This window comes from Corvus hawaiiensis, chromosome 29 (genome assembly GCF_020740725.1).
Source record: "Corvus hawaiiensis isolate bCorHaw1 chromosome 29, bCorHaw1.pri.cur, whole genome shotgun sequence".
In the NCBI taxonomy this organism is placed as follows: Eukaryota; Metazoa; Chordata; class Aves; order Passeriformes; family Corvidae; genus Corvus; species Corvus hawaiiensis.
This window is the reverse complement of record NC_063241.1, coordinates 1,989,692-2,014,935: the sequence shown is the minus strand read 5'-3', so window position 1 is coordinate 2,014,935 and position 25,244 is coordinate 1,989,692. Positions and strand designations below refer to the sequence as shown.

The window sequence follows — 25,244 nt, the reverse complement described above, 5'->3', positions numbered from 1 at the left end:
ACGGAAAATGGGGAAAACAGGGAAAAAGCATGGAAAACACAAGGAAAAGGAGGAATTGACAGGGAAAAAGGAGGAATTCTGGAATATTCTGTTATTCCAGGGCTTCCCACACCTCCAACCCCAAATCCCAGCGAGTTTCACCAAGGGGAGTTTCGCCTTTCCGTCGTGGTTTTTAATGGCTACAAAAGAACGGAAAATGGGAAAAACAGGGAAAAAACAGGGAAAAATCATGGAAAACACAAGGAAAATGGAGGAATTGACAGAGAAAAAAGAAGAATTCTGGCACATTCCGCGCCTCCAATCCCCAATTCCCACTGCACCAACGGGGAGTTTCGCCTTTCCATCGCCGTTTTTTTAATGGATACAAAAGCAAAATGGAGGGGGAAAACCCCATGGAAAAAAAACACAAGGGAGAACCCAGCAGGGACCCCAAAAAAAGCGCCAAATCCTGGAACATCCCAAACCTCCAACCCTCCCCAAATCCTCGCCATCGCCTCCAACAAAAAACCACCGGGGGGGGGGGGGGGGAAAGAATCACCAAAGATGGGGGGGGAAAAAAAAAAAAAACCCCAACCAAAAACCGGGGTGAAAACCCCTTAAAAAAACCCCCAAAAAAAACCCAAAAAAAGCAAGGCGGGGTTGGATGAATCCCTCAAGGAGCCGTGTGGAGCATCAAGTTCCTGAGGAGTTTCTGGCGGCCCAACTCGTAATCCTCCTCGTCCACGTTGACCAGCAGCTTGATGGCCTCGTGGCCCACGGCTTGTTTGAGCGAGTCCGTGATGAAGACGCCCTTGAGCGCCTCGAGCAGGGAGCCGTTGATGTAATCCCGCCAGAAGGCGTTCGAGGTAGGTGAGCTCCGAGAATTTGATGTCGCAGATGATGGAGCCCAAATCCCGGGATTTGAGGATGGTGTTGGCTTGGTTGAAGCGCTCGAATTGGCGCTCCAGAGGGTCCTGCTTGTTGGAGAAGACGTTGCCGTGCAGGGCGGAGTCGTGCTGGCAATACTCGGCGCGCACGCGCAGGCGGATGTCTGCCGGAGGTGGGGTGGGGGGTTGAAGGAAGGGGGGTTTGTGGTGGTTTTTTTGGGGTGGTGGGAAGGGGGTTTGGGTTTGGTTGGCGTTTTGTTGTGCAGGGATTTGTGGTGGAGGTGGAATTTCTTTCGAATTTTTTTTGCCTCGTTTAATTTTTTTCGGATTTCATTCATGGCCCAGTTCTCAGGTCAGTCCTAATTCCCTCCCCCCAGTCCCAATTCCCTCCGCAGTCCCGGACCCTCCCCAATCCTTGGATCCTCCCAAATCCCAGTCCCTCCCCAATCCTTGGATCCCCCAAATCCCAGTCCCTCCCCAATCCCAATTCCCCACAATCCCAGTCCCTCCCCAATCCCCATTCCCCACAATCCCGGTCATCCCAACCCTAAGGACCCCCCAATCCTGGGGGGAAAAGAGATTCAGGGATTCAGGGATTAGGGGATGGTGGGGCTGCTCCTGAGTTTTGATGGATTTTGGGTTTTTTTTCCCTCTCTTTTGGGGTTTCTCTGCTCAGAAATTTGTGCCTGAGTTGGAATTTCTTCCTAATTTTAGGGAGCCCCTCATGTCCCAGTTCTCAGCTCAATCCCAGTTCCCTCCACCAGTCCCGGACCCTCCTCCACAATCCTTGGATCCCCCCCAATCCCAGGGGGGAAAAGGGATTCAGGGATTCAGGGATTAGGGGAGGTGGGTGCTGCTCCTGAGTTTTGGGGGTTTTTGGGGTTTTTTTCCTCTCTTTCAGGGTTTCTCTGCTCAGAAATTTGTGCTTAAATTGGAATTTCCTCCTCATTTCAGGCATCTCCTCATAGCCCAGTTCTCAGCTCAATCCTAAAGATTCCCCCAATCCCAATTCCTCACAATCCCAGGGGGAAAAGGGATTCAGGGATTAGGGGAGGTGGGGCCGCTCCTGAGTTTTGGGGGGGTTTTTTGGCGTTTTTTTTCCTCTCTTTCAGGGCTCCCGCCACTGAAAAACTCGCCCCCAAATCCCTGGGATTTCCCCAGTCCTGGAGATCCCTTTGATCCCAGAAATCCCCATCCCAATTCCAGGGATCCCCTCACAGCCCAGTTCTTCCCCCAATCCCAATTCCCCCCCCCCAAATCCCAGTCCCTCCCCAATCCCCCATTCCCCACAATCCCGGTCATCCCAACCCTAAGGACCCCCCAATCCTGGGGGAAAAGGGATTCAGGGATTCAGGGATTCAGGGATTAGGGGAGGTGGGGCTGCTCCTGAGTTTTGGGGGTTTTTGGGGGGTTTTGTTCTTGAGAAATTTGTGCCTGAATTGGAATTTCTTTCTAATTTTAGGGAGCCCCTCATAGCCCAGTTCTCACCTTAATCCCAAGGATCCCTCCCCAATCCTTGGATCCCCCCCAAATCCCAGTCCCTCCCCAATCCCCATTCCCCACAATCCCGGTCATCCCAACCCTAAGGACCCCCCAATCTGGGGGGAAAAGGGATTCAGGGATTCAGGGATTAGGGGAGGTGGGGCTGCTCCTGAGTTTTTGGGGTTTTTTCCTCTTTTTTGGGGCATCTCCGCTCACAAGTTTACCCCCAAATCGGAATTTCCCCCCAATTTCAGGATGTCCCGATCCCATTCCCGATCCCGATCCCATTCCCGATCCCATTCCCGATCCCATTCCCCGCTCCCGTCCCCCTCTCACCGCAGCTCTGCTTCCCCTTGGGGGATCCCATTCCCGATCCCAATCCCGATCCCATTCCCGATCCCAATTCCCGTTCCCATCCCCCTCTCACCGCAGCTCTGCTTCCCCTTGGGGATCCCAATCCCGATCCCACAATCCCATTCCTGATCCCATTCCCGCTCCCCTCTCACCGCAGCTCTGTTTCTCCTTGGGGATCTCATTTCTGATCCCATTCCCGATCCCATTCCCGATCCCATTCCCGATCCCATTCCCGATCCCCTCTCACCGCAGCTCTGTTTCTCCTTGGGGATCTCATTCCCAATCCCACCGCAGCTCTGTTTCTCCTTGGGGATCTCATTTCTGATCCCATTCCCAATCCCATTCCTGATCCCATTCCCATCCCCCTCTCACCGCAGCTCTGTTTCCCTTTAGGGATCCCAACCCCCATTCCTGATCCCGATCCCACAATCCCAATCCCATTCCCCTCTCACCGCAGCTCTGTTTCTCCTTACGAATCGCATTCCCGATCCTACAATCCCAATTCCACAATCCTGACCCCAATCCCGATCCCGATCCCGTTCCCCTCTCACCGCAGCTCTGTTTCCCTTTAGGGATCCCATTCCCGATCCCATTCCCAATCCCGATCCCACAATCCCGATCCCCGTCTCACCGCAGGTCCGTTTCTCCTTGGGGATCCCATTCCCAATCCCACAATCCCAATCCCACATTCCCATCCCCCTCTCACCACAGCTGTTTCTCCTTGGGGATCCCAATCCCGATCCCACATTCCTGATCCCAATCCCAATCCCACAATCCCAATCCCCTCCCCCTCTCACCGCAGCTCTGTTTCTCCTTGGGGATCTCATTCCCAATCCCCACATTCCCATTCCCGATCCCACAATCCCGATCCCGCTCCCCTCTCACCGCTGCTCTGTTTCTCCTTGGGGATCTCATTTCTGATCCCAATCCCAATCCCCAATCCCGATCCCACATTCCCGTTCCCCTCTCACCGCAGCTCTGTTTCTCCTTGGGGATCCCATTCCCAATCCCACAATCCCAATCCCACAATCCCGTCCCACCCTCACCGCAGCTCTGTTTCCCCTTGGAGATCCCAATCCCGATCCCACGATCCCGATCCCGATCCCACATTCCCGATCCCGCATTCCCGTCCCCCTCTCACCGCAGCTCTGTTTCCCCTTGGAGATCCCAATCCCGATCCCACATTCCCCGATCCCGATCCCACATTCCCCGATCCCGCATTCCCGTCCCCCTCTCACCGCAGCTCTGTTTCCCCTTGGAGATCCCAATCCCGATCCCACATTCCCGATCCCGATCCCACATTCCCGATCTCGCATTCCCGTCCCCCCTCTCACCGCAGCTCTGTTTCTCCTTGGGGATCCCAATCCCAATCCCAATCCCAATCCCGATCCCACAATCCCAATCCCACAATCCCGATCCCACAATCCCGATCCCATTCCCGCTCCTCTCTCACCGCAGCTCTGTTTCTCCTTGGGGATCCCATTCCCATTCCCGATCCCACAACCCTGATCCCACAATCCCGATCCTGCTTCCCCTCTCACTGCAGCTCTGTTTCTCCTTGGGGATCTCATTTCTGATCCCAATCCCACAATCCCAATCCCGATCCCCCCTCCCCCTCTCACCGCAGCTCTGTTTCTCCTTGGGGATCCCAATCCCAATCCCATTCCCAATCCCAATCCCACAATCCCAATCCCAATCCCGATCCCACAATCCCGATCCCATATCCCCATCTCACCGCAGGTCTGTTTCTCCTTGGGATCCCAATCCCAATCCCGATCCCAATCCCAATCCCCTTCTCCTCTCACCGCAGCTCTGTTTTCTCCTTGGGGATCCCATTCCCAATCCCGATCCCACAATCCAGATCCCACAATCCCGATCCCACAATCCCGATCCCACAATCCCGATCCCACATCCCCGTCTCACCGCAGCTCATGTTTCTCCTTGGGGATCCCATTCCCAATCCCGATCCCACAATCCAGATCCCACAATCCCAATCCCACAATCCCGATCCCACAATCCCGATCCCATATCCTCGTCTCACCGCAGCTCTGTTTCTCCTTGGGGATCCCATTCCCAATCCCGATCCCACAATCCCAATCCCACAATCCCAATCCCAATCCCGATCCCATATCCCCGTCTCACCGCAGGTCTGTTTCTCCTTGGGGTCGGGGGTCGCCGACTTTCTCCGTTTCCGTTGGTTCCCGAGGAGGCTCCGGGCCCGGCCCGGGCGCTTCGGGCCCAGCTGGGGCCCCCCGGGGGGCAGCACAGGGACGGGTGGGGGGGCAGGCACTGGGATGGGGGGGGGAACAGCGGGGTCAGGGACCCCAAATCCATCCCACAGACCCCAAACCCACCCTGGGAACCCCAAATCCACCCTGGGACCCCAAACCCACCCCAGGGACCCCAAACCCACCCTGGGAACCCAAACCCACCCCACAGACCCCAAACCCACCCTGGGAACCCCAAATCCATCCAGGGACCCCAAACCCACCCCGGGGACCCCAAATCCACCCCAGGGAGCAGCACAAGGGACGGGTGGGGGGCAGGCACTGGGGAAAGAGCGGGGTCAGGGGACCCCAAATCCATCCTGGAACCCCAAATCCACCCTGGGACCCCAAACCCACCCCAGGGACCCCAAACCCACCCTGGGAACCCAAACCCACCCCAGGGAGCAGCACAGGGACGGGTGGGGGGACAGGCACTGGGGAAAGAGCGGGGTCATGGACCCCAAATCCATCCTGGGACCCCCAAACCCATCCCACAGACCCCAAATCCATCCCACAGACCCCAAATCCCACCCTGGGAACCCCAAATCCACCCCAGGGAGCAGCACAGGGACGGGTGGGGGGGCAGGCACTGGGGAAAGAGCGGGGTCAGGGACCCCAAATCCATCCTGGGACCCCAAACCCCATCCCACAGACCCCAAATCCATCCCACAGACCCCAAATCCCCACCCTGGGAACCCCAAATCCACCCCCACAGACCCCAAATCCCACCCTGGGAACCCCAAATCCATCCACGGACCCCAAATCCACCCCAGAGACCCCAAATCCCGAAATCCCCCCCAGATCTGGGCAGAGATTCCTGGGGGGACTGGGGACCCCAAAGGGGGGGTGGTGACCTCAGGGTGACCCCAAAAGGGGGAGGAGGATCCCAAGGTAACCCCAAAAGGGGGGTGATGACCCCAAAAGGGGGGGTGATGACCCCAGGGTGACCCCAAAGGGGGGGGTGGTGACCCCAAAAGGGGGTGGTGACCCCAAAAGGGGGGGTGATGACCCCAGGGTGACCCCAAAGGGGGGTGGTGACCCCAAAAGGGGTGATGACCCCAAAAGGGGGGGTGATGACCCCAGGGTGACCCCAAAGGGGGGGTGGTGACCCCAAAAGGGGGTGGTGACCCCAAAAGGGGGGGTGATGACCCCAGGGTGACCCCAAAAGGGGGGTGGTGACCCCCAAAAGGCCCCGTACCTGATTTGTGGGGGTGGCCGAGGCCCGGGCGCGGCGCCCCCGGGCGCGCGCGGTGGGGTGACGTAGCGGGATGGACGTCTCCTCCAGGTACTTGTCCACCAGGTCCGGGCACACTGCGGGCACCGGGAAGGGCACGGGAATGGCACCGGGAATGGCACCGGGAAGGGGACCAGAGCACTGGGAATGGCACCCGCTGGGCACTGGGAAGGGCACCGGGAATGGCACCGGGAATGGCACCGCAGGCACCGGGAATGGGAACGGGAATGGCACCCGCGGGCACCGGGGAATGGGAACGGGAATGGCACCGGGAATGGGAACGGGCACTGGGAATGGCAACCGCGGGCACCGAGAATGGGAACGGGAATGGCATCGGGAATGGGAACGGGAATGGGAACGGGCACTGGGAATGGCACCAGGAATGGCATGGAATGGCACCGCAATGGCACCGGGAATGGGAACGGGAATGGCACCGGGAATGGGAATGGGCACTGGGAATGGCACAGCGGGGCACCGAGAATGGGAACGGGAATGGCATCGGGAATGGGAATGGGAATGGCACCGGGAATGGGAATGGGCACTGGGAATGGCAACCGCGGGGCACCGAGAATGGGAACGGGAATGGCACCGGGGAATGGGAACGGGCACTGGGAATGGCACCGCGGGCACCGAGAATGGGAACGGGAATGGGAACAGGCACTGGGAATGGCACCAGGAATGGCACGGGAATGGCACCCGCAATGGCACCGGGAATGGGAACGGGAATGGCACCGGGAATGGGAACGGGCACTGGGAATGGCACCGCGGGCACCAAGAATGGGAACGGGAATGGGAACGGGCACTGGGAATGGCACCAGGAATGGCACGGGAATGGCATCGCAATGGCACCGAGAATGGGAACGGGAATGGCACCGGGAATGGGAACGGGCACTGGGAATGGCACCGCGGGCACTGGGAATGGCACCGGGAATGGGAATGGCACTGGGAAGGGCACCGGGAATGGGAACGGGAATGGGAATGGGCACTGGGAATGGCACTGTGGGCACCGGGAATGGCACCGGGAAGGGCACCGGGAATGGGAACGGGAATGGCACCGGGAAGGGCACCGGGAATGGGAACGGGAATGGCACCGGGAATGGCACCGGGAAGGGCACCGGGAATGGCACCGGGAATGGCACCGGGAAGGGCACCGGGAATGGCACCGGGAAGGGCACCGGGAATGGGAACGGGAATGGCACCGGGAAGGGCACCGCGGGCACCCCACGGGACCCCGAAGCCGGGGAGGCACCGGGAGCCAGCCGGGATCGTCCCGACAGCGCCACTGGGGGGGCACACGAACCCCGACCCCAAAGAGACCCCGACCCCAAAGTGACCCTGATCCTAAAATGACCCCGACCCCAAAGTGACCCCGACCCTGACCCCAAAGTGACCCCAATCCTGACCCCAAAGTGACCCTGACCCCAAAGAGACCCTGACCCTGACCCCAAAGTGACCCCAATCCTGACCCCAAAGAGACCCCGACCCCAAAGAGACCCTGACCCTGACCCCAAAGTGACCCCGACCCCAAAGCGACCCCGACCCCAAAGTGACCCCGACCCCAAAGTGACCCTGACCCCAAAGTGACCCCGACCCCAAAGCGACCCCGACCCCAAAGTGACCCCGACCCCAAAGTGACCCCAATCCTGACCCCAAAGTGACCCCGACCCCAAAGTGACCCCAATCCTGACCCCAAAAGCGACCCCCGACCCCAAAGCGACCCCCGACCCCAAAGTGACCCCAATCCTGACCCCAAAGCGACCCCGACCCCAAAGCGACCCCGACCCCAAAGTGACCCCGACCCCAAAGTGACCCCAATCCTGACCCCAAAGCGACCCCGACCCCAAAGCGACCCCGACCCCAAAGTGACCCCGACTCCAAAGCGACCCCGACCCCAAAGCGACCCTGACCCCAAAGCGACCCCGACCCCAAAGCGACCCCGACCCCAAAGCGACCCTGACCCCAAAGCGACCCCGACCCCAAAGTGACCCTGACCCCAAAGCGACCCCGACCCCAAAGCGACCCCGACCCCAAAGTGACCCCGACCCCAAAGTGACCCCAATCCTGACCCCAAAGCGACCCCGACCCCAAAGCGACCCCGACCCCAAAGTGACCCTGACCCCAAAGTGACCCCGACCCCAAAGTGACCCCAATCCTGACCCCAAAGCGACCCCGACCCCAAAGCGACCCCGACCCCAAAGTGACCCTGACCCCAAAGTGACCCTGACCCCAAAGTGACCCCGACCCCAAAGTGACCCCAATCCTGACCCCAAAGCGACCCTGACCCCAAAGTGACCCCGACCCCAAAGCGACCCCGAGCCCAAAGCGACCCCGACCCCAAAGCGACCCCGACCCCAAAGTGACCCCGACCCCAAAGCGACCCCGACCCCAAAGTGACCCCGACCCCAAAGTGACCCCGACCCCAAAGTGACCCCGACCCCAAAGTGACCCTGACCCCAAAGTGACCCCGACCCCAAAGTGACCCCGACCCCAAAGTGACCCTGACCCCAAAGTGACCCCGACCCTAAAGTGACCCCGACCCCAAAGTGACCCCAATCCTGACCCCAAAGCGACCCCGACCCCAAAGCGACCCCGACCCCAAAGCGACCCCGACCCCAAAGTGACCCCGACCCCAAAGCGACCTTGACCCCAAAGTGACCCTGACCCCAAAGTGACCCCGACCCCAAAGCGACCCCGACCCCAAAGCGACCCCGACCCCAAAGTGACCCCGACCCCAAAGCGACCCCGACCCCAAAGTGACCCCGACCCCAAAGTGACCCCGACCCCAAAGTGACCCCGACCCCAAAGTGACCCCAATCCTGACCCCAAAGCGACCCCGACCCCAAAGCGACCCCGACCCCAAAGCGACCCCGACCCCAAAGTGACCCCCGACCCCAAAGTGACCCCGACCCCAAAGTGACCCTGACCCCCAAAGTGACCCCGACCCCAAAGTGACCCCGACCCCAAAGTGACCCTGACCCCAAAGTGACCCCGACCCCAAAGTGACCCCAATCCTGACCCCAAAGCGACCCCGACCCCAAAGCGACCCCGACCCCAAAGTGACCCCGACCCCAAAGCGACCTTGACCCCAAAGTGACCCTGACTCCAAAGTGACCCTGACCCCAAAGCGACCCCGACCCCAAAGTGACCCCGACCCCAAAGCGACCCCGACCCCAAAGCGACCCCGACCCCAAAGTGACCCCGACCCCAAAGTGACCCCAATCCTGACCCCAAAGCGACCCCGACCCCAAAGTGACCCCGACCCCAAAGCGACCCCGACCCCAAAGTGACCCCGACCCCAAAGCGACCTTGACCCCAAAGTGACCCTGACCCCAAAGTGACCCTGACCCCAAAGCGACCCCGACCCCAAAGCGACCCCGACCCCAAAGTGACCCCGACCCCAAAGCGACCCCGACCCCAAAGCGACCCCGACCCCAAAGTGACCCCGACCCCAAAGTGACCCCGACCCCAAAGTGACCCCAATCCTGACCCCAAAGCGACCCCGACCCCAAAGCGACCCCGACCCCAAAGTGACCCCGACCCCAAAGTGACCCTGACCCCAAAGTGACCCCGACCCCAAAGCGACCCTGACCCCAAAGTGACCCCGACCCCCAAAGTGACCCTGACCCCAAAGTGACCCCGACCCCAAAGCGACCCCGACCCCAAAGCGACCCCGACCCCAAAGTGACCCTGACCCCAAAGTGACCCTGACCCCAAAGCGACCCTGACCCCAAAGTGACCCCGACCCCAAAGTGACCCTGACCCCAAAGTGACCCCGACCCCAAAGCGACCCCGACCCCAAAGCGACCCCGACCCCAAAGTGACCCTGACCCCAAAGCGACCCCGACCCCAAAGCGACCCCGACCCCAAAGCGACCCCGACCCCAAAGTGACCCCGACCCCAAAGCGACCCCGACCCCAAAGTGACCCCGACCCCAAAGCGACCCTGACCCCAACCCCGATCCCGCTCAGGGGTCTCTGAGGGGCACGGGGCGGGCTATTGCGACATGGGGCCGCTATCGCGACATGGACGGGCTATCGTGACACGGGACGGGCTATTGCGACATGGGGCCGCTATCGTGACACGGGACGGGCTACCGCGACACGGGACGGGCTATCGCGACATGGGGCCGCTATCGCGACGCGGGACGGGCTATCGCGACATGGGGCCGCTATCGCGACATGGACGGGCTATCGCGACACGGGACGGGCTATCGCGACGTGGGACGGGCTATCGCGACATGGGGCCGCTATCGCGACAGCCCCTCCTGACCCGCCTGCCCCTCTGGGGCTGCGGCAGCGGCTCGTGGTGGAGGACGGAGTGACCCCGATACCCCCACATATCGCGATATATCGCAACAGTGACTCCTTATATCACGACAGTGACCCCACATATCGCAATATATCGCGACAGGCACTCACCGGGCCGCCTCCGCTTGAGGCCGATGTACCCCAGCAGCTCGTGGCCGGTGATGATGTGACCCCAATACCCCCATGTATCGCGATATATCATGACAATAACCCCTTATATCGCGATATATCCTGACAGTGACCCCACATATATCGTGACAAGCACTCACTGGGCCACCTCCACTTGAGGCTGACGTAGGGCAGCGGCTCGTGGCGGGTGATGATGTGACCCCAATACCCCCATATATCGCGACATATCCCGACAGTGACTCCATATCACGATATATCCCGACAGCGACCCCATATCACGATATATCGCGACAGCGACCCCATATATCGCAATATATCATAATAACAACCTTGTGTATCACGATATATCATGATACCGACTCTGTATATTGCGATACATCACGACACCGACCCCGTATATCGCGATACATCGCGACAGGCACTCACCGGGCCGCCTCCACTCGAGGCTGACATAGGGCAGCAGCTCGTGGCGGGTGATGACGTGACCCCCCAATACCCCCATATATCGCGACAGTGACCCCGTATAGCGCGACATATCGCAACAGCGACCCCGTATATCGCGACATCTCGCGACAGCGACCCCGTATATCGCGATATCTCGCGACAGGCACTCACCGGGCCGGCGGCGCTCGAGGCTGACGTAGGGCAGCAGCTCGTGGCGGGTGATGACGTGACCCCAATACCCCCGTATATCGCGACAGCGACCCCGTATATCGCGACAGCGACCCCGTATATCGCGATATCTCGCGACAGGCACTCACCGGGCCGGCGGCGCTCGAGGCTGACGTAGGGCAGCAGCTCGTGGCGGGTGATGACGTGACCCCAATACCCCCGTATATCGCGACAGCGACCCCGTATATCGCGACATCTCGCGACAGCGACCCCGTATATCGCGACATCTCGCGACAGGCACTCACCGGGCCGGCGGTGCTCGAGGCTGACGTAGGGCAGCAGCTCGTGGCGGGTGATGACGTGACCCCAATACCCCCGTATATCGCGACAGCGACCCCGTATATCGCGACATCTCGCGACAGCGACCCCGTATATCGCGACATCTCGCGACAGCGACCCCGTATATCGCGACATCTCGCGACAGGCACTCACCGGGCCGGCGGCGCTCGAGGCTGACGTAGGGCAGCAGGTCGTGGCGGGTGATGACGTGACCCCAATACCCCCGTATATCGCGACAGCGACCCCGTATATCGCGATATCTCGCGACAGCGACCCCGTATATCGCGACATCTCGCGACAGGCACTCACCGGGCCGGCGGCGCTCGAGGCTGACGTAGGGCAGCAGCTCGTGGCGGGTGATGACGTGACCCCAATACCCCCGTATATCGCGACAGCGACCCCGTATATCGCGATATCTCGCGACAGCGACCCCGTATATCGCGATATCTCGCGACAGGCACTCACCGGGCCGGCGGCGCTCGAGGCTGACGTAGGGCAGCAGCTCGTGGCGGGTGATGACGTGACCCCAATACCCCCGTATATCGCGACAGCGACCCCGTATATCGCGATATCTCGCGACAGCGACCCCGTATATCGCGACATCTCGCGACAGCGACCCCGTATATCGCGATATCTCGCGACAGCGACCCCGTATATCGCGACATCTCGCGACAGGCACTCACCGGGCCGGCGGTGCTCGAGGCTGACGTAGGGCAGCAGCTCGTGGCGGGTGATGACGTGACCCCAATACCCCCGTATATCGCGACAGCGACCCCGTATATCGCGATATCTCGCGACAGCGACCCCGTATATCGCGACATCTCGCGACAGCGACCCCGTATATCGCGACATCTCGCGACAGGCACTCACCGGGCCGGCGGCGCTTGAGGCTGACGTAGGGCAGCAGCTCGTGGCGGGTGATGACGTGACCCCAATACCCCCGTATATCGCGACAGCGACCCCGTATATCGCGACATCTCGCGACAGCGACCCCGTATATCGCGATATCTCGCGACAGGCACTCACCGGGCCGGCGGCGCTTGAGGCTGACGTAGGGCAGCAGGTCGTGGCGGGTGATGATGCGCAGCAGCTGCAGCAGCTGCCGCAGGTTGCTCTCGTCGCAGCGGCCCTGCCGCTCCAGCGCCAGCAGGAAGTCGCGGCCCGAGCGGATGCGGCCGCGCTCGGCCTCGTCCAGCACGTCCACGAAGAGGAAGGAGAGCACGCGCACGTCGCGGTGCGTCAGCTGCGCGCCCACGATGTCGAACATGCGGTGCAGCGAGTAGAGCCCCTGCTCGCGCTCGCCCACCTCCTCCGGCCACGGCGCCGCGCCGCCGCCCGTGCCGCCGGTAATGCCAGCCGCGGCGCTGCCGGCACCGCGCTTCCGGCCCGCCATGGGCACCTGCGGATAGGGAATGGGGCACGGGGTCAGGGTGGGACTGGTGCTGGGGGCTTGGCCGTCTCCTGTGGTCATGGCATTGACCCTGTGCCACCCATGGCAGTGCCACCCATGGCAATGCCACCCATGGTAATGCCACCCATGGCAGTGCCACCCATGGCAGTGCCACCCACGGCAGTGCCACCCACGGCAGTGCCACCCACGGCAGTGCTACCCACGGCAGTGCCACCCATGGTAATGCCACCCCCGGCGCTGCTGGCACGGCGCTTCCGGCCCGCCATGGGCACCTGCGGATAGGGAATGGGGCACGGGGTCAGGGTGGGACTGGTGCTGGGGCTCGGCCGCCTCCTCTGGTCACGGCACTGACCCCGTGCCACCGGCAGTGCCACCCATGGCAGTGCCACCCATGGCAGTGCCACCCACGGCAGTGCTACCCACAGCAATGCCACCCACGGCAGTGCCACCCATGGTAATGCCACCCCCGGCGCTGCTGGCACGGCGCTTCCGGCCCGCCATGGGCACCTGCGGATAGGGAATGGGGCACGGGGTCAGGGTGGGACTGGTGCTGGGGCGCGGCCGCCTCCTGTGGTCATGGCATTGACCCTATGCCACCGGCAGTGCCACCCATGGCAGTGCCACCCATGGCAGTGCCACCCACGGCAGTGCTACCCACGGCAATGCCACCCATGGTAATGCCACCCCCGGCGCTGCTGGCACGGCGCTTCCGGCCCGCCATGGGCACCTGCGGATAGGGAATGGGGCACACAGGCACGGGGTCAGGGTGAGACTGGTGCTGGGGCTTGGCCACCTCCTGTGGTCATGGCATTGACCCCGTGCCACCGGCAGTGCCACCCCCGGTAATGCCACCCACGGCAGTGCCACCCACGGCAGTGCCACGGTGCTGCCAGCCCGCCATGGGCACCAGGGGACACTGGAATGGGGCACGGGGTCAGTGCGGGACCTGCTGGGGCTTGGCCACCTCCTGTGGTCATGGCACTGACCCCGTGCCACTGGCAGTGCCACCCATGGCAGTGCCACCCACGGCAATGCCACCCACGGCAGTGCCACCCATGGCAGTGCCACCCACAGCAATGCCGGCGCTGCGCTTCCGGCCCGCCGTGGGCACCTGCGGATAGGGAATGGGGCACGGGGTTGGTGCGAGACTGGTTCCAGCACTCGGCCACCTCCTCTGGCCACGGCACTGACCCTGTGCCACCGGCAGTGCCACCCACGGCAGTGCCACCCACGGCAGTGCCACCCACGGCAGTGCCACCCACGGCAGTGCTACGGTGCTGCCAGCCCGCCATGGGCACCAAGGGACACTGGAATGGGGCACGGGGTCAGTGCGGGACCTGCTGGGGCTTGGCCACCTCCTCCGGCCACAGCACTGACCCCGTGCCACTGGCAGTGCCACCCATGGCAGTGCCACCCTTGGCAGTGCCACCCCCGGCAATGCCACCCGCGGTGCTTCCGGGCTGCCATGGGCACCTGGGCACAGCAGAATGGGACACACGGACGCGGGGTCAGTGCGGGCCCTGCTGGCACTCGCCCACCTCCTCTGGTCACGGCACTGACCCCGTGCCCCCGGCAGTGCCACCCACGGCGCTGCCAGCTCGCCACGGGCACCTGGGCACACGGGGACAATGGGGTGAGGGGTCAGGGGGACGTGGGACTGGGGAGGGATCCAGGGATTTGGGATTTGGGGTCAGGGAGAAGAAAATACAGGGATCCAAGGATTTGGGATTTGGGGTCAGGGATAAGGGGATCCAGGGGCCCCAAGGATTTGGGATTTGGGGTCAGGGATAAAGGGATCCAGGAGATCCAAAGATTTGGGATTTGGGGTCAGGGATAAAGGGATCCCGGGATTTGGGATTTGGGATTTGGGGTCTGGGATAAGGGGATCCAGGGATTTGGGATTTGGGGTCTGGGATAAGGGGATCCAGGGATCCAAGGATTTGGGGTCAAGGATAAGGGAATACAGGGATCCAAGGATTTGGGATTTGGGGTCAGGGATAAGGGGATCCAGGGATCCAAGGATTTGGGATTTGGGGTCAGGGATAAGGGGATCCAGGGATTTGGGATTTGGGGTCAGGGATAAAGGGATCCAGGGATCCAAGGATTTGGGATTTGGGGTCAGGGATAGGGGGATCCAGGGATTTGGGATTTGGGGTCAGGGATAAGGGGATCCAGGGATTTGGGATTTGGGGTCAGGGATAGGGGGATCCAGGAGATCCAGGGATTTGGGATTTGGGGTCAGAGAGAAGGAAATACAGGGATCCAGGGATTTGGGATTTGGGGTCAGGGATAAGGGGATCCAGGGATTTGGGATTTGGGGTCAGGGATAGGGGGATCCAGGGATTTGGGGTCTAGGATAAGGGGATCCAGGGGCCCCAAGGATTTGGGATTTGGGGTCAGGGATAAGGGGATCCAGGGGCCCCAAGGATTTGGGATTTGGGGTCAGGGATAAGGGGATCCAGGAGATCCCGGGATTTGGGATTTGGGGTCAGGGACCGAGGTTTGGATTGCCCCCAAAGGCAGCTGGGCGAGCCCCGTCCCCACAAATTTGGGGCTAAAACGCCCCCAAAACGACGGATTCCAACCCCCCAAATCCATCCCAGGAATCCCCCCAGGAATCCCTTTCCTTTATAAATTTGGGATAAAATTCCCGCCCTCCAACACAACTCCCCAAAACATTCGGGATCGAGCTCCAGCTCCACCCCAAATCCCCGGAAAACAACGATCCCAAATCCTCCAAAGTGCCACCAAAACCACCCCCAGGGCAGCCAAAATCCCCCAAAACCAGCCCAGAACGGGGCAGGAATTCCCAGGGAATTCCAGAGCTTCCGGAACCACCCCAAAAATGGGGATCCCCCCCACCCAGGGATGCATCCCAAAAAAATCCCTCGGGAATCTGCGGGATCGGCGGCTCCTGGGTGGGATCCCCCAGTGGGGAGGAAATTCCCATAAAATCTTTTGGGAAAAAGCGGGAATGGGGCTGTGATCCCGGTTTTTATTTTGGGATGGAGGGAATTTTCCTGAAATTGTCCCGTTTTTCCTCGGATTTGGGAGTTAAACGGTGAAAAAGTTGGGAAAAATCTTTGGATTCTTCAGCTTTGACCCCCCCCGGAATGATCCCGGGATTGTTTTCTTCCCATGGAAAGCAGGAAAAGGGGAAAAAAAAGCAGGAATTGGGTGTTGGGATCCTTAAAAATCTGGGGAAAAAAAGGAGGTTTTACGGATTCTCTGGGAATTTTGGGATGGAATTTTCCCGGGAGAAAACCAACAGAAATAAAATAAAACCCACCAAAATTATTCCGTGGAATTCCGGCCGTGGAGGGGATCCCAAGATTCCCACACCTCCCAAAATCCTGAAATCCTTGGGAATTTCCCCCCCACTCACCTCCCCAAATCCAAGGAGATAAATTTGGGATGAACGGGAAAAACGAATTCCTGGAGCTTCCCGGGGGCTCAGCTCGGGTGGGAAAAATCCCAGTGGGAAATGTTGGGATTTTCCACATGATCCCAGGAAAAATCCTTGCCTGGCTGAAGGTCAAAAAACCCCAAATCCCAATTTTTAGATGGAATTTGGAAAACCCCGAGGGAGCCTCCGGGTGAATTTTTTCCCAAATAAACAAAGAGGAAAAAAAAACCCCCCCCCCAAAAAAAATTGGGATGAATCCCAGATTTTCCTCTCTGGGGAGATTCCTCCTCTTCAATCCCCTTGGGAATTCCAGAAAAAATCCATTCCCAGCTGGAAGAAATTGGATTTTCTGGGATCAAAGAGGAGCTGCCGAGGTTGGGAAGGGGAGGGAGGAGGAAACTCCAGAGAAAAGATCCCGAAGGAAAAAAAAAGGGATCCCTTTGGAAAAGCGGCTTTGGGGCGGGAATTTGGGGATTCTGAGCGCCGGGAATGTGGGAATTTCATTTCCCAGCGGGTTGAGCGCCGATCCCGGTGATGCCAAGAGATCCCAAAATGTCATTCCGGGCCCGAATTCCAACGGGCTCTGCCAGGATTCCCCAAATTCCCGGGCGCCCGGAGCTCTCCAGGTGGGAATGATCGGGGAGGGAGAGCCGAGGGATCCATCCCGAATTCCTGGATCCATCCTGAACTTCCCTGGATCCACCCTGAACTCCTGGATCCATCCTGAACTTCCCTGGATCCACCCTGAACTCCTGGATCCATCCTGAACTTCCCTGGATCCACCCTGAACTCCTGGATCCATCCTGAACTTCCCTGGATCCACCCTGAACTCCTGGATCCATCCTGAACTTCTCCAGATCCATCCCGAATTCCTGGATCCTGAACTTCCCTGGATCCACCCTGAGCTTCCCTGGATCCATCCCGAATTCCTGGATCCATCCTGAACTTCCCTGGATCCATTTGGAGCCTCCCTGGATCCATCAGGACCCTCTGGATCCATCCTGAGCCTCTCCAGATCCATCCTGAGCCTCTCCAGATCCATCCTGAGTCTTCCTCGATCCACCCCGAACTTCCCTGGATCCATCCCGAATTCCTGGATCCATCCCAGACCTCTCCAGATCCATCCTGAACTCCCCTGGATCCATTTGGAGCCTCCCTGGATCCATCAGGACCCTCTGGATCCATCCCAAATTTCCCTGGATCCACCCTGAACTTCCCTGGATCCATCCCAGACCTCTCCAGATCCACCCTGAACCTCTCCAGATCCATCCCAGACCTCCATGGATCCATCCCGCGCCTCCCTGGATCCATCAGGACCCTCTGGATCCATCCTGAGCCTCTCCAGATCCATTCTGAGTCTTCCTCGATCCACCCTGAACTTCCCTGGATCCATCCTGAACCTCTCCAGATCCATCCCGAATTCCTGGATCCTGAACTTCCCTGGATCCATCCCAAACCCCCCTGGATCCATTTGGAGCCCCCCGGGGTCCATCAGGACCCTCTGGATCCATCCCAAATTTCCCTGGATCCACCCTGAACTTCCCTGGATCCACCCTGAACCTCTCCAGATCCATCCCGAATTCCTGGATCCTGAACTTCCCTGGATCCATCCTGAACTCCTGGATCCATCCCGAATTCCTGATCCACCCTGAACTCCTGGATCCATCCTGAACTTCCCTGGATCCATCCTGGGCCTCCATGGATCCATTTGGAGCCTCCCTGGATCCATCAGGACCCTCTGGATCCATCCTGAGCCTCTCCAGATCCATCCTGAGTCTTCCTCGATCCACCCGGAACTTCCCTGGATCCATCCCGAACTCCTGGATCCATCCCAGACCTCTCCAGATCCATCCTGAACTCCCCTGGATCCATTTGGAGCCCCCTGAGGTCCATCAGGACCCTCTGGATCCATCCCAAATTTCCCTGGATCCACCCTGAACTCCTGGATCCATCCTGAACCTCTCCAGATCCATCCCGAATTCCTGGATCCTGAACTTCCCTGGATCCATCCTGAACTTCCCTGGATCCATCCCGAATTCCTGGATCCATCCCAGACCTCTCCAGATCCATCCCAGACCCCCTGGATCCATCAGGACTCTCCGGATCCATCCTGAGCCTCCCTGCTCCACCCCGAATTTCCACGGATCCACCCCAAACTTCCCTGGATCCATCCCAGACCTCTCCAGATCCATCCCTGAACTTCCCTGGATCCACCCTGAACTTCCCTGGATCCACCCTGAACTTCCCTGGATCCATCCTGGGCCTCCATGGATCCATTTGGAGCCTCCCTGGATCCATCAGGACCCTCTGGATCCATCCTGAGCCTCTCCAGATCCATCCTGAGTCTTCCTCGATCCACCCGGAACTTCCCTGGATCCATCCCGAATTCCTGGATCCATCCTGAACTTCCCTGGATCCATCCTGAACTCCTGGATCCATCCTGAACTTCTCCAGATCCATCCCGAATTCCTGGATCCTGAACTTCCCTGGATCCACCCTGAGCTTCCCTGGATCCATCCCGAATTCCTGGATCCATCCTGAACTTCCCTGGATCCACCCTGAACTCCTGGATCCATCCTGAACTTCCCTGGATCCATTTGGAGCCTCCCTGGATCCATCAGGACCCTCTGGATCCATCCTGAGCCTCTCCAGATCCATCCTGAGTCTTCCCTCGATCCACCCGGAACTTCCCTGGATCCATCCCGAATTCCTGGATCCATCCCAGACCTCTCCAGATCCATCCTGAACTCCCCTGGATCCATTTGGAGCCCCCTGAGGTCCATCAGGACCCTCTGGATCCATCCCAAATTTCCCTGGATCCACCCTGAACTTCCCTGGATCCATCCTGAACTTCCCTGGATCCATCCCAGACCTCTCCAGATCCACCCTGAACCTCTCCAGATCCATCCCAGACCTCCATGGATCCATCCCGAGCCTCCCTGGATCCATCAGGACCCTCTGGATCCACCCCAAACTTCTCCAGATCCATCCTGAACCTCTCCAGATCCATCCCAGACCTCCGTGGATCCATCCCAACCCCCCCTGGATCCATGTGGAGCCCCCCGGGGTCCATCAGGACCCTCTGGATCCATCCCAAATTTCCCTGGATCCACCCTGAACTCCTGGATCCACCCTGAACCTCTCCAGATCCATCCCGAATTCCTGGATCCTGAACTTCCCTGGATCCACCCTGAATTCCTGGATCCATCCTGAACTTCCCTGGATCCATCCCGAATTCCTGGGATCCATCCCAGACCTCTCCAGATCCATCCCAGACCCCCTGGATCCATCAGGACTCTCCGATCCATCCTGAGCCTCCCCTGGCTCCACCCCGAATTTCCACGGATCCACCCCAAACTTCCCTGGATCCATCCTGAGCCTCTCCAGATCCATCCCCCTGGATCCATCCTGAGCTTCCCTGGATCCATCTGGAGCCTCCCTGGATCCAGCAGGACCCTCTGGATCCACCCTGAACTTCCCTGGATCCATCCCAGACCTCTCCAGATCCATCCCAGACCTCCATGGATCCATCCCCGAGCCTCCCTGGATCCAGCAGGACCCTCTGGATCCACCCTGAACTTCCCTGGATCCATCCCAGACCTCTCCAGATCCATCCCAAACCTCCTTGGATCCATCCTGAGCCTCCATGGATCCATTTGGAGCCCCCCTGGGTCCATCAGGACCCTCTGGATCCATCCCAAATTTCCCTGGATCCACCCTGAACTTCCCTGGATCCAGCCCGAACTCCTGGATCCATCCCAGACCTCTCCAGATCCATCCTGAACTCCCCTGGATCCATTTGGAGCCTCCCTGGATCCATCAGGACCCTCTGGATCCACCCCAAACTTCTCCAGATCCATCCTGAACCTCTCCAGATCCATCCCAGACCTCCGTGGATCCATCCCAACCCCCCCTGGATCCATGTGGAGCCCCCCGGGGTCCATCAGGACCCTCTGGATCCATCCCAAATTTCCCTGGATCCACCCTGAACTTCCCTGGATCCACCCCGAACTTCCCTGGATCCACCCCGAATTCCTGGATCCATCCCAGACCTCTCCAGACCCATCCCCCTGGATCCATCCTGAACTTCCCTGGGACCATCAGGACCCTCTGGATCCATCCTGAACCTCTCCAGATCCATCCCAGACCTCCGTGGATCCATCTGGAAGCCCCCTGGATCCATCAGGATGCTCTGGATCCATCCCAACCCCCCTGGATCCATCCTGAGCCTCTCCAGATCTATCCTGAGTCTGCCTGGATCCATCCCGAACTCCTGGATCCATCCCGAGCCTCTCCAGATCCATCCCGAGCCTCCCTGGATCCATCTGGAGCCCCCATGGATCCATCAGGACCCTCTGGATCCATCCCAAACTTCCCTGGATCCATCTGGAACCTCCCAGGGTCCATCAGGACCCTCTGGATCCCCTCTGCATCCATCCTGATCCCTCCCGGCTCCATCAGAACCCTCTGGATCCATTTGGAGCCCTCCTGGATCCATCAGGACCCTCTGGATCCATCCTGAACTTCCCTGGATCCATCCTGAACCTCTCCAGATCAATCCTGAGCCTCCCTGGATCCACCCCAAACTTCCTTGGATCCATCCTGAGCCTCTCCAGATCCATCAGGATCCCGTGGATCCATCCCAAATTTCCCTGGATCCATCCCAGACCTCTCCAGATCCATCCTGGGCCTCCATGGATCCATTTGGAGCCTCCCTGGGTCCATCAGGACCCTCTGGATCCATCCTGAGCTTCCCTGGATCCATCCCGAGCCTCTCCAGATCCATCCTGAGTCTTCCTGGATCCCTCCCAGACTTCTCCAGATCCATCCTGAACTTCCCTGGGTCCATCAGGACCCTCTGGATCCATCCTGAGCCTCTCCAGATCCATCCCAAACCTCTCCAGATCCATCCTGAACTTCCCTGGATCCATCCCAGACCTCTCCACATCCACCTCAAACTCCTGGATCCATCCCAAAACTTCCGTGGATCCATCCTGAACCTCTCCAGCTCCATCCCGAACTCCTGGATCCATCCCAGACCTCTCCAGATCCATCCCAACCCCCCCCTGGATCCATCCCGAGCCTCCCCAGATTCATCCTGAACTCCCCTGGATCCATCCTGAACTTCCTGCGATCCATCTGGAGCCCCCCTGGATCCATCAGGACCCTCTGGATCCATCCCAAACTTCCCTGCATCCATCCCGGATCCCTCCTGGATCAATTTGGAGCCCCCCTGGATCCATCTGGAGCTTCCCTGGGTCCATCAGGACCCTCTGGATCCCTCCTGGCTCCATCCCGATCCCCTCTGGATCCATCAGAACCCTCTGGATCCATTTGGAGCCCCCCTGGATCCATCCCGAGCCTCCCTGGATCCCCTCTGGCTCCATCCCGATCCCTCCTGGCTCCATCAGGACCCTCTGGATCCATCCTGAGCCTCTCCAGATCCATCCTGAGCCTCTCTGGATCCCTCCCAGACTTCCCTGGGTCCGTCAGGACCCTCTGGATCCATCCCAGACCTCTCCAGATCCATCCCGAACTTCCCTGGATCCATTTGGAGCCTCCCTGGGTCCATCAGGACCCTCTGGATCCACCCTGAGCCTCCCTGCATCCATCCCAAACCCCCCTGGGTGCATCAGGACCCTCTGGATCCATCCCAAACTTCCCTGGATCCATCCCGAGCCTCTCCAGATCCATCCTGAGTCCTCCTGGATCCATTTGGAGCCCTCCTGGATCCATCAGGATCCTCTGGATCCATCCCAAACCTCTCCAGATCCATCCTGAGTCCTCCTGGATCCATTTGGAGCCCTCCTGGATCCATCAGGACCCTCTGGATCCCTCCTGGCTCCATCCCGATCCCCTCTGGATCCATCCTGAGCCTCTCCAGATCCATCCCCGAGCCTCCCTGAATCCATCAGGACCCTCTGGATCCCTCCTGGCTCCATCCCGATCGCCTCTGGATCCATCAGGACCCTCTGGATCCATCCCAAACTTCCCTGCATCCATCCCGATCCCTCCCCGCCTCCCTCACTTCACGCAGCGCTGGAGAAATCCCGAAAATTCCCAGGGAAAATTCCCAAAAATTCCCAGCACAGGACACTCACCTCAGCCAGCAGCAATCCCAGCCGTGCCTGGATCCCGCAGCAGGAGCGGTCGGAAGGAATTTTCGATCCCCTTTTCCTTTGTTTTTTCACTTTTTTTTTGTCCTTAAATTCCTTTTTTTTTAAATAAAATCCCCCCCCCCCCCCCCCAAAAAAAAACCCCAAAATTCCCGCGGATGCTCCCAAAATTCCACTCGCCGCCGGAATTCCAGAGGCCGGGATCGCTGTCAGTCCTTAGGGGTTGCTCCACTTGCCCCCCCCCCCAAAAAAACAACAAAAATCTTTTTTTTTTAATTTTTTGTTGCCTTCCTAATTAATAATTTAGCCAAGAAAAACAAACAAAAAAAAATCAAAACAAAAACCAACGCCGGGGTTTGGCTTTGAAGTCATTCCTGGTTTCAGGGCCAGCATTCCCGAGGGATGAATTCCCTGGAGCCCGGATTTTAGGAGGATTTTGGGGCGATTCCGACCTCGCTCAAAGGGAAAAACGCAAGGAAAAAAACCCAAAAAAGCTCCCTCGAGGGAAGAAATCCTTGGAATTTCATGCCGCTCCTCCTTGCGCTTCAAATCCCGGGATTTTTTTGATTTGTTTTGATCCTCGGGAAGAGCCGGAATTCTGAGGGGGGGGGGGGGGGGGGGGGGGGGGGGGGGGAAACCGAGGGAAAAGCGCTGTTGTTAAATAGGACCAAAAATTATAAAATAATAATAATAATAATTAAAACCCAACCAAAAAAAAGCTCCGATTTGACCGCGATTTCCACTGAAATCGCCTCAAAATTCCAACGGTAAAGAAGCAAAACGGAGAGAACCGGGAGGGTTCTTCCCGTTAAAGGCTTTTAAAGCCCCGGGAGCTCCCGGTAAGACCCCAAAAAGATCCCGGGGAGGCTCCGGTTCACCCCGGGTGGCTTCGGGAAGGGCCCGGTTGGACCCCAAAAAGCTCCGGTCAAACCCCGGGGAGGCCCCGGTAAGGCCTCAAAACAGCTCCGCGAAACCCCGGGGAGGCCCCAAAAGGCCCCGGGCGAGGCCCCCAAAAAGCCCCGGCGAGCCCCGAAAAGCCGCGGGGAGAATCCGGTAAGGCCCCGAGCAGGCCCCGCTTCTCCCCCGGGGGAAGCTCCGGGGAAGCTCCGGTCAGGCCCCAGGGAGGCTCCGGCGGAGGCAGCGTCTCGAGGAGCGGCGGGGGGAGCGGCGGGGCCCCCCCTGCGGCCCGTCCCAGCCCCGCCGTGCGCGGGGGCCCCTCCCGGCCCCTCACGGCCCCTCAGGGCCGGCCCAGCCCCGGCGCCGCCATCTTGGCTCCGTCCGCTCCGCTCCCCGCTCCCCCGCGGGCGGCTCCGCCCTGACGTCACTTCCGGGAAGCCGAAGCCACGCCCAATAGGCGCGGCGCGGGGGGAAAACACGCCCACATCCGGGCACCGCGAGCGCGCCGCGGCTTCACGCCCATAGGGGAACACGGGGAGGGCGCCGCCATGTTGGGTGAGGGCAATATGGCGGCTACATCCGGGATGCTGCTGGTTGGCTTCAGCGCCATTGGTTAGCACGGGAGGGCGGGCGCCATCTTGAGTGAGGGCAAGCTGGCAGCGCGGAGCCGCGTGGCGGCGCGGGCGCCATCTTGGGAAAGGGCGAGGCGGGGGCGCCGCCATCTTAAGTGAGGGCAGAGCGGCCGGAAAAGGGGGGTATTTTGGGCTTTTTGGGGCGTTTTGGGGGTGTGAGGGAAAGGGGTGAGGAGGGCAGGGGGCTGCTGTGAGGAAGGGGAGAGCGTTGGGGTGGGGTTGGTCGAGCAGGGGGATAATGCGGGGGGGTGGGGAGGGGACAATGTGGCGCTGTGGGGACACGGGAGGGGTCCCTCCTGAGGGGGAGGGGGGGGAGGCGGGGACACAATGGCGACAAGGAGGCGACCAAAATGGGGGAGGGGGCCACTGGTGCCACCCCCTGCGAGAGCTCCCCGCCCCCACCCATGGGTGCGGCCCGTCCTTCACTTTTGCCCCGAGCTGGGTGGGGGACACTGAGGCAGGGCCAGGGCGGGGAGGGGACACGGTGGGGGGAGGGGGGGGAACCTGGGTGTGTCCCCCCCCCCCCCCTCCTTTTTTCCCCCCGGGCCCCCCCACGCCCCGAGCGCAATTAGTGAATGATAATTGTAATTAACGCGGCACGCGCCGGGACGGCGGCCGGGCCTGGAGGGGGGGAAGGGGGGGGGGGGGGGGGGGAGACACAGCGGGGGAAGGGGGAGGGGGACACGGGAAGGGTCCCGAGGGGTCCCCGGTGTCCAGGGGGGGGGGGCCCGGAGGAGGCCCTGGAGCAGAACTGGGGGGTCCCAAGGGGGGTCCCGGTGTCCAGGGAGGGTCCCGAGGGGCGTCCCGGTGTCCAGGGAGGGGTCCCGGTGTCCAAGGAGGGTCCCGAGGGGGTCCCGGTGTCCGAGGGGGGGACCCGGAGGAGGCCCCGGAGCAGAACTGGGGGTCCCAAAGGGGGGTCCTAAGGGGGGTCCCCCCGTGTCCGAGGGAGGGTCCCGAGGGCGTCCCGGTGTCCGAGGGGGGGGGTCCTGGAGTCCGAGGGAGGGTCCCGAGGGGGTCCCCCGGTGTCCAGGGAGGGGTCCCGGTGTCCAAGGAGGGTCTCGAGGGGGTCCCGGTGTCCTCGGGGGGGACTCGGAGGAGGCCCCGGAGCAGAACTGGGGGTCCCAAAGGGGGGGTCCTAAGGGGGGTCCCCGGTGTCCGAGGGGGGGGTCTCGAGGGGGTCCCGGTGTCCAAG

General features: G+C 60.4%; 1 protein-coding gene and 1 long non-coding RNA gene across 2 annotated transcripts; both read right to left on the bottom strand.

Annotated features, from left to right (window-relative positions):
* Positions 1–154: 154 nt before the first annotated feature.
* Positions 155–23,818, bottom strand: DEDD (death effector domain containing). The gene is given in 7 exon segments (XM_048288594.1): positions 155–838; positions 840–1,030; positions 4,845–4,991; positions 6,168–6,194; positions 6,197–6,280; positions 12,617–12,989; positions 22,509–23,818. Coding segments are annotated over 6 exon segments (1,002 nt in total). The 5' UTR covers positions 12,984–12,989; positions 22,509–23,818; the 3' UTR covers positions 155–652.
* On the bottom strand, positions 1,730–2,634 carry LOC125318152. Its single transcript, XR_007200272.1, has 2 exons — positions 2,457–2,634; positions 1,730–1,878 (listed from the first exon to the last, which is right to left on the bottom strand). It is a non-coding gene; the product is annotated as an uncharacterized LOC125318152 (long non-coding RNA).
* Positions 23,819–25,244: the final 1,426 nt, after the last annotated feature.